Here is a 14,343-nt window from a genome sequence, read left to right as displayed (position 1 = left end):
CATAAGCACTGCATTCACCTCTGATGTGCAGCAAAGCTAATTTTCATCTTAACACTGAAGTAATCGAGGGATTGATGCAGGCAGGCACAGAAGAAATACACACCACTGAATATAAAGGGACATTCATGCGTTAAGGTGCTGGCTGTTGGGGAAGGATCACTGTCTGAAAAAGCTCATCCGCTTCACCCAGGACACTGAACTCTGACGTAAATCCTAGTCTGAGCATTTCTGATTTCTCTTGCTGGACACTGACATTTTCATTGTTACCATAATCTTCCTCAGATGAGGAAGGTTTATGAATGGAGGAATGGGGTAATGATGAGTGAGTGGAACATTGTGCTAAAAGATCAGCAACGGCACTGAAAAAACAGTGAGTGAAAAAAGTTGTTGCTGTTCCTCTTATTGAAATGTTCTGCAGGTCAGATCAGCTGTTCTAGATGTGCCCCTCTTTGCAGATGGGTGCCAGTAGCTCCTGGAGTGCCTCCAGAAACAGCAGCTTATGCTGGAAGCAAAGTTATTGCAGAGATGAATAAACTCACCACTGTGAAAGCCTGCTTTTACTGTTTCTCCAAAGAATTTAGCTTATTGGTCTGAAAAGATGGAAAATGAAGGAATGTCTGAACTGGCCAAAACAAAGATGCATCCATTCTGATATGCTTCTTCCTGCAAGGGCCAATAGTGAACACATAAAAAAGAGAGTAAGAAAAGCCAGATGCAAAGTGATTTTTTTTTTTTCTCTGGCATTGTCTCCTTGTTACTGACAATGTGCAGCTGGAGATTTTCTTACATCTCAGATAACATCTCCACTGTTGTGTTTAATGGGAAGTACCTGATGGTTAATAGCACTTACCAGTATTGTCCACCCCAGCTACCTGATTCTAGCTGTGCAGAAGAGGAGGACACAGCCCAAAGGAGAAAATCACCCATCTTTTCCTCACCTGATCATTTCTGTTGATTCAAAGCACCAGCGCTGAGAGCAATGAATATGTAATTATAATTAAATTATCAAATAGCTATCTGCAGTATCTTTGATGGTTCCAAAGGAAATTCAACCAGAGTATTTGGGACATAGCACTAACAACTACCTAGAAACTACTAGAACATCAGTGTTGACACATACCTTTCTCATTGAGATTTCCCTCATATCATGGGAGAGATCTGTTTATACAAGTGAATTTTTCCAAGAAGAGCAAATTGGAACAAACTGGGGCCAGCGACTGAAGATGATTTCTCTCCCGTAAGGCCCTCCTCCTTGTGACTTATAAACAGTCAACCAGACTCCTTGACTGTGCTGTCTTTCTTGGTGAACTTGCGTTTTGCTGATCTGAACTTTGTTCCAGGAAAAGTAGTACTAGGATGAGAGAGCAGTGCATGTTAGTTGGAGCAGTATTTGTGGCTGTGAGCATTCCAGCTGAGCACAGGAGGATTGGAAAGCATGCCTGTATCATGCTCAGTAGGGATATGCTGATATACAGAAATGGAGCAACCAAGAAGCAAGAGCGGTCACCAAACGATTCACTTTTCTTCAAACACATGCATGGCTCTGCTCTAAATGGAAATACACAGACTCAGGCACTCAAACCCTATTAGACAAATTGGGCAAGGGGTACTGAACATGAAATTTACTTATTCATATGCCATTATCACCATAGCGCAGAGGAGCACAAGGTCCTGCATCTGTCAAAGGACAGCCCCATGCAACAAACCATTCTGAAAAGATTCTTCTACAAGTTATGGTGGATCCACCACTGTATTTAAGCCACCAGTGATGGCAAATCACATCATGAGAAGCACAGCCAGCAGATCTCAATTATTTATCAACCCTCTCTACTTGGCACCCACAAAGATGTACCTGCAGTGCTGTGTCCAGATAGTCCCTATCCCCTGCAGTGAATGAGGATGTGGAACACTGAACAAAAACAACGTGAAGAGCTCCCAAGGGCTGGAGCACACAGCATAGAAGGAGAGATGATGAAGGGAGCTGGGCTTGTTGGACCTGGTTGGGGGAGGCTGAGGGAGCAAGGGATCTAAGAGCAGCTGCATTGGATTTATGTGGGGAGAGTTTGGTAGCAGGAGGGCTGCAGGGGTGGCCTTTGTGAGAATAGACAAGGAAATCTCCATGTTAGAGAAGAACCACAGATCACAGAATTTCTAGGTTGGAAGAGACCTCAAGATCACCGAGTCCAACCTCTGACCTAACGCTAACAGTCCCCACTAAACCATATCCCTAAGCTCTACATCTAAACATCTTTTAAAGACTTCCAGGGATGGTGACTCCACCACTTCCCTGGGCAGCCTGTTCCAGTGTCTAACAACCCTTTCAGTAAAGAAGTTCTTCTTAACATCTAACCTAAAACTCCCCTGGCGCAGCTCCACCTATCTTCAAAATGGACCCATCATTGGCCTGAGCTGTGCCACTGAGTGATGCTGGTTGTGCCTCTGGGAGAGCAGATTCAAGGCTTAAAAACATTGTGCAACAGCACAATGCTGGGAGGGATGAGTGAGAAAATGTGAGAGAAACAGCCCTGTAAACACCAAGGTCAGTGCAAAAAGATGGCAGGAGATGCTCCAAGCATGAGAGCAGAAGTTCCCCTGTGGCCTGTGGAGAGGAGAGGCCTCTGGTGGAGCAGACTGTCCCCCTGCAGCCCATGGGTCCCATGGCAGAGCAGATCTCCATGCTGCAGCCCATGGAGGAGCCCACAGTGGATCAGGTTCATGGCCAGAGCTGCATCTCATGAGGGACCCATGCTGAAGAAGTCCTGTCCTGAAGGGTTGCACCCTGTGGTACAGGTCCATATAGAACAGTTCAGGAAGGACTGCATCCAGTGGAGGGACCCTACAGTAGAGGATGACGTTTAAAAAGGAAAATGTGAAGCCCTGCAACTGAAAGGGGGCTGGCCCATGCAATACTACATGCTGAGACTAAGGGAACAGAAAGCAGCTCTGCAGACAAGGTCTTGTTGTCCATATTGTTCAGAAGTCATCAGTGTGCCTTTGCAGTAGTAGTACTGCAGCCCCACTCCATCTCCATCCCTGAAGATATTCAAAGGCCAGGGCCTTGAGCAACATAATCCAACTTTGCAGTTGTATCTAACTTCAAACCTTGAGGGGAGGTAGGACCAGACAATCTCCAGTGGACCCTTCCAACCTGAATCACTGCAATTCTGACTGGCAAGGGCATTCGACACAAGCTGTAATATCCACAGGGTGACCCTTGAGAAGTTCAGACTGCAGATGAAGAAACACCTCTTTCCCCAGTGAAGGTGCAGCCCTGGGAAAGGTGCCCAGAGATGTGGGGTATCTGCATCCTGCTTTAAAAAAAAAAAAAAAAAAAACAAAAAAACAACTCAGCTAGACGAGGTGCAGCTGCTCTGATGTTGTGTTCGCATGGTCCTGCTCTGAGTGGGAGAAGAGATTGCTCTCATCATGTGTACCCAACACCTGAAACAGTGTGCGTGCTTGGATATAAGTGTGACAGGCAAGGTTTGCAATGCCCTGCCAACAGGTACTACCACCACTGGTGTTTATGGACTACAGTGAATCCTGACTGAACAAGGAAGACTAGAAACAGAAGTTTCCTAGGTCTAACTTGAAACATGCTTTAGCACAGTGAATTTCGTAATGTGTAAAAATTATCCCTTGTATTAAGCAGCATAAGATTATGGAAATCTTTCCTTAGTCTGTGGCAGTGCATCATAGTACTTCTTAGGTCACTGCAAAGGTGGAGAGATTTTCACCCCCACTTCACTAATGTGGCTAAACTTGGTAACCATCACAATGTGATCAAGTAATAGAATTGGGAAGAATTTTAAGTTAATTTTAAGTTAAGTTAAACGTACTTGATTAAACTCAAATGCCAGCAGATATTCCTGAGATACTCTATGCCAACATACTTAGCAGACTGTTTAGTATATGAAGTACATTTAATAAATAAAACATATAGCTATTTCACTGCCATCTTCCAGAAACAGATGAGAAGTGTCTGAGTTGTGGGATGTTCTCCAAGCTTTACTGAGCAGCTGTACAACATGCAGCCATTTCAAGGATTTTCCGTCATTATAAAAGCAAACTAGCTAACTGTGAATTAGACTGAACAGCCTCAATTATATAACTTGTTACTACTTCCAAACATGCTCAGTGGAAAGAACAGGAGTTGTAAAGTAATGGATGACGGGAGATAAATTGGCATGTATGTGAATCAACGTTTGAACAAAGGAACTCCAGTTCTTTCTTGGAATAGCAACATTTTGATGTTTTGAATCCCCTGACACTGGTTTCATAAATGCAGTAATGTAAACCATGTGCTGGGTGGTGATTTTCTGAGGACCTTCCCCTTTTCATTGTGTATTTTATTACAGGCCAAATGTGACATTAATTGCTATCCACTGCAGCTTGGAGTTAAATACTTGCTCTGTTCAGAATAGCAACACTCAATTAAACAGCATTTTTCATGATCTACACCCTCTATTGTCACTATCTTTAAGGGAAATAATGGGAGCACTGACCTATATTGCGTTTCTTATTATCGATGGAGATGAAGCGTATGCAGGGATTATCGGTGATGTACTTTGCAGCCCAGGGGACATCAATACACACACCAGCTTCATAAAAAAGTCCCAGAGCGTAGCGGGATGAGTAGCTTGTAGCTTCCAGTTGCTGCTTTTGCCTTTCATTAATTACTGTGGGAGAAAACAAAAACAAAAACCAAACACAATTCAGACAATTCCTTTTCTCTCAGAACATTAGATGTATGAATTCTGTCGTTAAGCTTATTCCTTCCTGAAAATGTCCAGGCTGCTCAAACAAAGAATCTAATACTAAGCCTAGTGTTTTGCAATACTTTTTCTGGGACACCTCTTCATGAAGTTTTAATGGCACATTATGTAACATAGCCCCTTCACGTGCAATCTTCCCCCGTCTGTTGGTGGTTGGTAGTTTGGTGGGTGGAATCTCTCCACTAGTCACCTCTGATTAGAAATTTGACGATAGGTGACTTTTTCTCAAATCTTTCCTCAAAATGTGAATACATATTTCTTGGTGTGAGTAAGAGGTCACAGTTTGTCCCTAGTACATAAAGTGAATGATTGTACAATTTCACATATCAAAAAGAATCATAGAATCATAGAATATCCCAAGTTGGAAGGGACCCATAAGGATCATCAAGTCCAACTCCTGGCACCACACAGGTCTACCCAAAAATTCAGACCATGTGACTAAGAGCACAGTCCAAATGCTTCTTAAACTCCAACAGGCTCGGTGCAGTGACTACTTCCCTGGTGAGCCTGTTTCAGTGAGCGGCCACCCTCTCAGTGAAGAACCTCTTCCTGATATCCACCCTGAACCTCCCCTGCCACAGCTTGACACCATTCCCATGGGTCTTATCACTGGTGACTAAGGAGAATAGAGCAATGCCTTCCCCTCCACTCTCTCTCGTGAGAAAGCTATAGACCATGATGAGGTCTCCCCTCAGCCTCCTCTTTTCCAGGCTGAACAGAACATAGGAACTCTTGAATTTCTGGGAAAAACAGTCACCCTGCAACTTCTATGTTGCAATTCAAATGAATGAAAAAATCTCTACAGCATAGCACTTTAGCACTATATTCTTGGATTATAGTGACATATCCATACTATTAGCATATTAGTGATTGAAAACTAGTGAAGAATTTATCCTAAATATATATATATATATTCAACACAGTATCTGTCTGTGGGGACAACCTGAGAAAGTCTCAGAAAGGAGAAGACCTCACAAAGGGTTCAAAGCGAAGTCCAGTTACTTCAGCTGAAAGCATTTTAAGGTAGTTAAGAAAATTTCAGAACAATTATGAATCCATTTCTTCATGTGATTAACTCTCCTATCTTCTAATACAGTAAGATACGCTTTTTGCTTCAATTTTCTAGTTTCCATAAAACACTGCCCAAAGTAGTTTTAGCCCCACTATGCATTCAAATACTCTTTTATTTCATGCCAAAGAAGAACACTTCAGTTTGACATTGTGGAGTTAGGTACCACATCTCTCTTTGTACTACAACACGGATGGCCAAAGCATCTGAGAGCTGGAGTAGCAGAGGCAAGAACACAACATCATGGAGGTCTCATGGTCTTCACTCGTACATGAAACTACAAACCCTATCAGCTTGTTTAGAGATTCAATATCGAAAAGCAAAAGAACACCAATCAAGGTGCTTAATTTGATGTGAAATTTAGCCAAGCCTGACATGATGAATGTGTTGTATGATGAAATTAACAGCTGATGGCTACATCCACTGGTGCACTTCTGACAGGCAGCAAACCACATAGGGAATGCATCAGGGATCAGCCCTGTCATGATCAGGGCTCTCGTGAAAACGTCTGTACACCCAAACAACGGCTATGTGCGTTGAGGCCCTGCTTCAAGGACATGGTCAAGCATTGCTCGTTGGTGGGAAGTAGAGAGTAATTTCTTTCCTCTGTGCTTCCACATGGCCTTTTCTTTTTTTCTTTTTTTTTTTTCCTGTTTCCGCTTTCCCTTTAGTTAAATTATTTAATTAAAAATAATGTTCTCTTGATAATTATTTTTCCCTTAATAAAATTATCCCTATCTCAACCTGTGAGTTGTTTCTTTCCTTTTCTTCTTCCCCTCCTTTTCTGAGGAGGGGGAGTGAGAGAGCGGTTGTGGTGGAGTTCAGCTGCCTAGCAAGGTAAAACCACCACACCTGGAGAAAAGGAGACTGCTCATGGAAGCAGTTGAGCCACCATCCCTGGAGATATTCAAAAGACATGTAGAAGTGGTGCTTAGGGACAGGGATTAGTGGTAGACTAGACAGTGCTAGGGTAACAGTTGGACTTGATGTCTTTTCCAGTTGGAAAAGACACCTAGTTTTTGGACGTCTAGTTGTTGGACTAGAGGTCTTTTCCGACCTAAACGATTCTATGATTCTGAAGTCCCATGCTGGGTAACTAACATGGTCCCTCAGGGGGACTCCATCCTTGGGTACTGCTGCAACTTGCCAGCACCTTGAGCAACCAGATGGAGCTGCAAGGGTGGCCATGCTGGGAGCAGGTTGGCCTGGAGACCCCCACCCTGGAGCTGCCAGCTGGAGCCTGGTGTGACTGCATATCTTGCCCATGCCACAGGCACCTCCATGTGACAACAACTGACATGCATCAAAGAAAAATACTGGCATGACTGACCTTGCTGTCATGACTAATTCTGCTGCTCAAAACTTGTAACTGGGAAAGCTTCATTGCATACTACGCCAGCATGTTTTTTCTCTGGAAACTGATACTTCCTCCTGGACCAAGGTGAGACTCTAGGAACCACAGCCATAAATCAAACCTCTGTGTTTGGAGCCGTAACGTAGGGACTCCAGAGTCATGCCATGCCTGCCAGGGGCAGGTATCCAGCAGTGCTGGCATAGTGTTTTCCTGTGGGATGCACATCTGAGAATACATTCATTCACATCGAGAAGTCCTTGCAACAACTGCCACTGAATTTAAAGCCTACACACCGCTGGTCTGCATCAAGGTCCATTCCCACTGCTACTGGTGTGCTTGCTTCTCAAGCAGCATCAAGGCTGCATGGGTCTGGACTCTCTTTAATACTGCAGAAAACACGGCAGGGGTCTGGCTGCTGTTTTAACATGCAGGGGCTGTGTTTATACTAGTAAATGTAAAGAGACCATTCTCCAGCACCTGATAGCAAACTCAAGGGTGCAGCCATCTCAAACTGGGATGGCCACATCCCAGCTTCAAGTTTGCTGGCACAGACACTTGAACAGAGCATATCATAGAATCACAGAATCATAGAGTCATAGTCATAGAGACATAAAATGGCTCCGGTTGAAAGGGACCTCAACGACCATCTGGTTCCAAGCCCCTGCCATAGGCAGGGACACCACCCACTAGATCAGGTTGCTCAGGGCCTCATCTAACCTGGCCTAAAAAACCTCCAGGGATGGGGCATCCACAACCCTGGGCTGCAAGTGTGCACTGCTGGCTCATGTCAAGCATTTTGTCCTCTAAAACTCCCAACTCTTCCTCTACTGGGCTGCTCTCAATTAGTTCTTCTCCCGGTCTGTACGCATGTCCAGGATTTCCCCGACCCAGGTGCAGCACCCTGCACTTGGACTTGTTGAACCTCATTCAGTTCACGTGGGCCCACTCCTCAAGCTTGTTCAGGTCCCTTTGGATGGCATCCCTTCCTTCTGTTGTATCAACTGCACCACTCAGCCGGGTGTCATCTGCAAACTTGCTGAGGGTGCACTTGATTCCATCGTCTATGTCATTGACACAGATGTTAAACAGCACTGGTCCCAGGACAGACCCCTGGGAGACACCACTTGTCACAGGCCTCCACCTGGACACAGAGCCATTGACCACCACTCTCTGGGTGTGACCTTCAAGCCAACTCCTTATCCACTGAATGGTCCACCCATCAAATCCATCTCTCTCCAATTTGGAGATCACGATGTCATGTGGGACCATGGGGTATCTGCTCCCTCCCTGTGTTTCTCTAGCTGTTATTTTTTTCGGTAATGTCTCCACTCTATTCCTCTCCACATCATGAAGACGACTAACCCAAGAGGCAGCTTTCTGCTCTCTCTCTTGATGTGACCTTATGTCAGAGTGCTGCTGATCCTAACTCAGGTTCCTGGCTGGTCTCCCCCACTCCATCACCACCTCTGCACCCACACAGGCTTTACCTAATCACCAGCATGCCAGAGGATTGAAGTCAGATGCCATCCCAAATCCCTTCTGAAATAAACCTTGAAATAACCCCCAAAACCTGCAGACTTCTGATTTCATGAATTTTAACATAAATACTTCTGGGGACAGAGAAACATGGGGGGCAGATAAAAGCAATGATCCACCCATGAAAGCCAGGAGGGGAAAGGAGGAGAAATAAGGCATGTGGCACCAGAGGTGGTGGTAGATTTGCCAGAGGAAGCCAAAAGACAGGCCTGCCCCAGGAGACAAGACTAGCTGAGCAAAATGGGCTTTGAAGAAACCACTCTTCCTTCTCTGGTTCAATGCCCCCTCTGAGTAGGTGTGGAGACATCTGCTCCTGGACTTAGATCTTTTCAAGGAAGATCCATTCACAGAATCATGGAATCACCAAATAGTTTGGGTTGTGAGGGAACTTAAAGATCATCTAATTCCAAACCCCCTGCCATGGGCAGGGACACCCCCCTGTAGACCATTCCTCCTCATGGACCTCAGGAACTGCCTTGAATGGGCTTCTGCAGCATACACAAACACACACACTGTCCAAGGAAGAATGACTCTATATAACACACTCCAGAAAGAACAAGAAAGTGGCTGTTGCAAGAGGTGCTCTTCAAAGACATTTCTTCTCACTTGACCTTGATCATGTCCTAGCTGAGGAACCGTCGTGTGGACTTCCTCTCTGCACATGCTGCCTGGATCATCAGCACTGAAAGCCCTGTATGCAACCTGCCCTTCCACGGTGCATTCTGCCTTCCTCCAGGCCAGCTGCTCCCCTAGGACCCAGCACACTGACGTCTCCTAGCTGTGCAGGGACTCCATGCCAAACCTCCAGTGCAGCCTGGCAGAGCAGCCACCCTGGGCTGCAGCAGAGCACTGGCTCCCATCCCAGCTTTTTACGCCGTTTACAGCTTTTACATTCACCTGGACACTGGCAGCTGTGTGCTTGCAGTCCTTGGCTACTGGGTGCCAGGCTTCCTTAGTGCTCTAAGTCTCCCACAGGCTGTCATCTCCTTCCTCTTCCACCCTTCCCCTCTTCCACAGCTTTCTTTCAGCTCCTGAATCCCCCAGAAATGGAATTTTTTTGCGTTTGGCACAGCCTGCAATGAGGAGGGGATTACACATGGATATAGGGCTTGCTGGAGGACTGTTCCAGAGAAAAGGATGCCAGTGTGGCAGGGCCTTGAACATCCTGCCCTAGCGGAAATGTTCCCTGGCCTGTGCTAACTCCCCTCTCACGCTGTGATTTCAGCAGTACAGGCACTTGGTGACAGCATCCAGGAACTGTCTGGGGGAGCTCTTCATTGCCAAGTCCCAACAGCAACATTATCAAATTCAGCAGTGGTTTGTCCCAGTTCCTCCTGGCAGACCACAAGAGCCCGGACAGGAAACAGGGCAGCAGCTAAACACACAACGCGCAATGGAAGGCACAGTCAAGTGCCTGGGACATGTGTTAGTCATTTCTGTCCTACTGTAAGTTCAGAAGTGAGGGCTGCAAGGGCATGGCTGAACTCAGTGGCACAGCAGATGCCCTCTGGCTGTTGGGCATGGAATAGCTATGGAGGCAAATGAAATAAGGGAAGGGCCTGTAATGCTTCCACCAACTCTGTGCTTTGATGTCTACTTCCCTCTGCATTGTTGGGTGGCATCCTCTTTCAGCCTGCCACTGTTTCCTCAGCATTCAGCCTTTCTGTCTGCCCAAGATGTACTTGGATGTCTCTTTTTTTTTTTTTTTTTTAAGGTAAGGACCCTGCACAGTTATGTTTTGAGGAGTCCATCACCACCAGTCCCCTTTCTTCAAGCTATAATAAACAGAATCATAGAATTATAGAATCATTTAGGTTGGAAAAGACCTCATAGATCACCTAGTCCAACCTTTAAGTAGTCACAATGCATTACGTATTCTTGCTGTGCTTCAGAAGAATATAAAAGTCCTATAAATGAGCAAATAAATACAAAGCTGTAATATCCCACCAAAAGCATTGCTCTTTGACACTCAGTGTGGTGGGGCCTGACCCCACAGATAAGCCAGAGACTGAAGGGAACCAGTCCCAAGAAATGAGACGGAAACAAAGGGGTGGTGCTGCAGCGTTACCCACCCACCCTCTACCTTACACAAGAAGCACACTACACCGTTTTCCTCTCTCCACTTCCACAAACAAGTTTTTGCAGCCCTGGCCAGTATCAATCTGCATTGTGCACATTCAGGTGCACCGTGTCTAAACGTGCATGGAGTCAGAGCTGAGTTCAGGCAATTCCTGGGCTGCTTAGGGTATGCCAGTGCCTCTGGTGCTCTCACTGCACCCCTGGGAACAGAGTCTGGTCCCGGTGTCTCCAGGGGCAGATATCTGTAGGGAATTCCCCGGTGCCTCCTCGCCAAAGACACATTGTCCAAAGCATGCAGCTTTATAACACAAAATTAACAATTTTATTAATTCATTTGCTGATGTATGTTTGCTAACCAATTCACTTAATTATTGCTTACTTTAAAAAACAAACAAACAAAAAAACACACCCTGTAGTTCACTGGATTCTAAACTACTGCAAATTTACAGGGAAGAGGAATTTTACACAGCTTGAGAAGACAGGCAACAAAGTGATGTTAAGTTTGAAATCAAACAACAAAAAACCTGAACTGATTTGTAAGACTGATGTTTCTTGCTTGTTTCATCCTTTTTATGTTTTAACAAGGACAACAAGTTGATCTAAGGACATTAACAGAGCTTTCATTTTGAATTTCCGTACTTTTATTGGTTTAAATGAAAACCAGACTGTTGTTTTAATGTTGTGTATGAAACCACAAAATAACTATTAATTTTTCCCATTCCAACAAAAATGGTTAAGATGATTTTAATAACACTTTGGAAAAAAAAACAGCTTTCAGGTCATGGAATTGTCTAGCATACAGAAGTCAGCCATAGTGATATTTTTAAAGCAATGCATAGAGACATGAAAATTGTACTTTTTCCACTGAAAAACTCAGCTACAGCTGCACTGGGAATGCCACTGAAGTAAATGTCCTCTGGAGATTTCATCACATCAAAGCAAGGGGTATGTATACTTTATTTGCTGTTTCTCTAGATGCTGACAGCAGAGTGGGTTACTTATCTATAGCACTCCATAAATATAGCCAAAGCCTTTTATCTGCTGTTCAAGTACTTTATTGTCACCTCGCTCGTACTGTGGGAAGGAGAGGACCCAGAGATCCCATCAGAGCCAACAAGAAAGAGGAGAGCCAAGGCTTCTGCTGGCAGGCAAGGAGTACAGGCACCATGCCATTCAGGAGTCCAGGACTGAGCCCAGCCTCCCATCACTGAAGCCAGGGAAGCAAAAATAAACCCATCTGTTCTTGTGGCCAAGAATTGATGATGATGACCATGGTGTCACTCTGGGATGTTCAGACATTTGCCAGGAAATAGAGGAGGGATTAAAATACGCACCTTTACCTGGAGAAAGGCACTGAAGAAGTGAGGTAACACCCGAAGCACTCGCCACCAGAATGTGGCAGGTATCAGAGGCTCTGGCAAGGACTTGAGTTGCAACAGCAATTTTAAGCAAGTAGAGATGGGAAAGAGAAACGATGTGAGGGCAAAGGTTTCAGGTCAGTATGGTGACATTAGCAGACAGTTCTCATGAAGTTTCATGTACCTGTTGCTGTAGGTCACAGCTGCTGCAGACAGGGAGAACTGCACGGAAAAACAGATGGTAAGATGAGATGCACTGAAAAAAGACATGTTTTGGAAAGTTTTGCTATTCCTAATTCAATAATTGTAAAAGCTTGTGTATTCTTATCTCCCAATCACATTACCATGTGACTTCAGAGCTCAGATGGGATGCTTGCATCCAGCTCTTGCATGCACATAAGGATGTGAAGGCAAACTTGGGTAAACAATTTGAGATCTGGTTTGAAATACTTCCAGGGATGAGAGGGAAAATGCTCTATTTTATTTCACTGTCTGGTTTTGTTTGGTGGCACAGAGGATGCTGCAGCCTGATGACTAGCTCTGAAGAAGATGACAAGCAGCCAAACATAGATTCAGCTTTGTCACTTTTCCAGTGTCCTCCCAACTCTGTGCAACTCCTGTTCCACATGGGCCTCCTTGTTGTGCTTAAGCCATTCCCACAAGCAGGTGTGTTCTATGTCACCAGTGGTTTCTGCTCAGCAGATCAATCCTGCTGGGGCTGTAACAAACCAGGAAAAATGAAAATACCCTGAAGGACACTGATTTGTGTCAATGGATGAAACAACCCCCAGCATCCATCCCCAAGAATCACAAGAGACAAAAGGCACTTTTACAGCCACCTTTTACTCCTCTCTGCTTAAGTTTTACTGAGCAAAATTTCAGTTGAGGCTTTGCCAGCAACTGTGGCTTACACAGTGTCTCTGCACCGATTACTACTTCGAAGTATTTGCCAAGAAAGTCCCCTTCATCTCCTGAAAGGCTCAGCATCAAGGATGGCTAGCATCATGCCCCCGTGTCCCAGGAGGAAGCCACCTAGCTTTTGTCACAGACCCGTCACTGACCCCCAGCTTTTGGAACCTGAGCTTTCCTGTCTTGAAGCACAGCCAGTCCTGCACAACCTCTGGTCCCCACCTGTGACTGGATGGCAGAAACAGAAATAAAAATGCTCTGTCACTGTTGATCTCTCTCACCTTCTGGAAAAATTTGCTAGACGTATAGATTTAAGAAGATCTGCCTAATTTATAGATAATTTTGGTAGGTTTCATATGTTTGCCAGCAGATGGATTAACTGAAAATTGAACCTTTCATGTGGAAAGGAGCCCTGAAATCCCCTAATTCTCAGTTTGGCCCTTGAGCATGAAGGTTTCTTCCAACCTTCATATTTTCTATACTTCATTTCTATGAGCATACACTCTTTTCACAGCTTTGCTCTTGATAACCCTGCAACTGATGCTATCCCCCTACAGGTTTTGTAATTTCCTTGCCTTGCTCAAGCTTTTATTTGTAGCATCTAACTTGATGTGCTGACACAAATCTAAAGACATCAATCAGATGTCATCATTGACACAAATATTTTTAACTGTCTAGTGATCATCACTAGTTAAAAAGTTTAAAAGGAAACACTGTGGTTAAACGGTAATAGATATTTTTAACCTGGGCATCTTCTTAACGGATTTTATTAGGAGGCTCACAGGCAGCTCAGCTAAGTACCTGGAGATACACCATTCATTGCCACAGCTGACAATGTGCTACCATATCTGTGTTTGGGAAATGCATTATGCAGAATGGCACGTTACCATACCCTGCACACAGTGAAGCCTTTTTGGCTGGCAACACCTTTTCGTCAGCAGGCTTACAGAGACCTTGTACACAGCTCTCCAGAGCACAAAGGTGCTGCTCTGAGATCCCAGCTGAGTGGGGACAAAGGACAGACTTCTCAGGCAATCCCCCACTGCATGGTCATCGATGCTGGCACCACGCCACGTCACTGGCCCTCCACCATTGCACTGACCATTTCAAGGAGCAGGCTGTTCCTGCTTCTGCGTTTGCATAGGAGGGAGCAGAAGTTATGAGAAAGACTGTGTTCTCAAGTTCAGCTGCCTTATCAAACAGCTTGAGATTTTAAAAAATGCATCCTAACGGTTAAATGCAACCATGCCTATATTTGCATCA

General features: G+C 44.9%; 1 protein-coding gene across 6 annotated transcripts in view; it reads right to left on the bottom strand.

Moving 5' to 3' along the window:
* The window catches only part of RNLS (renalase, FAD dependent amine oxidase), an 81,332-nt gene that overhangs the window by 17,265 nt on the left and 49,724 nt on the right, over nt 1-14,343 (bottom strand). For 5 of the 6 annotated variants that reach the window (XM_072040269.1, XM_072040270.1, XM_027460201.3 and 2 more), the window contains exon 5: nt 4,506-4,679. The exons of the other annotated variant lie outside the window; for it this stretch is intronic. In XM_072040269.1, coding sequence (XP_071896370.1) covers nt 4,506-4,679 — 174 coding nt within the window. The remainder of the gene's footprint in view (nt 1-4,505; nt 4,680-14,343) is intronic. 6 annotated transcript variants of the gene reach the window in all.

The sequence above is a fragment of the Anas platyrhynchos genome, chromosome 6 (genome assembly GCF_047663525.1).
Source record: "Anas platyrhynchos isolate ZD024472 breed Pekin duck chromosome 6, IASCAAS_PekinDuck_T2T, whole genome shotgun sequence".
NCBI lineage: Eukaryota > Metazoa > Chordata > Aves > Anseriformes > Anatidae > Anas > Anas platyrhynchos.
This window is presented reverse-complemented; position numbering and strand designations above follow the sequence as displayed.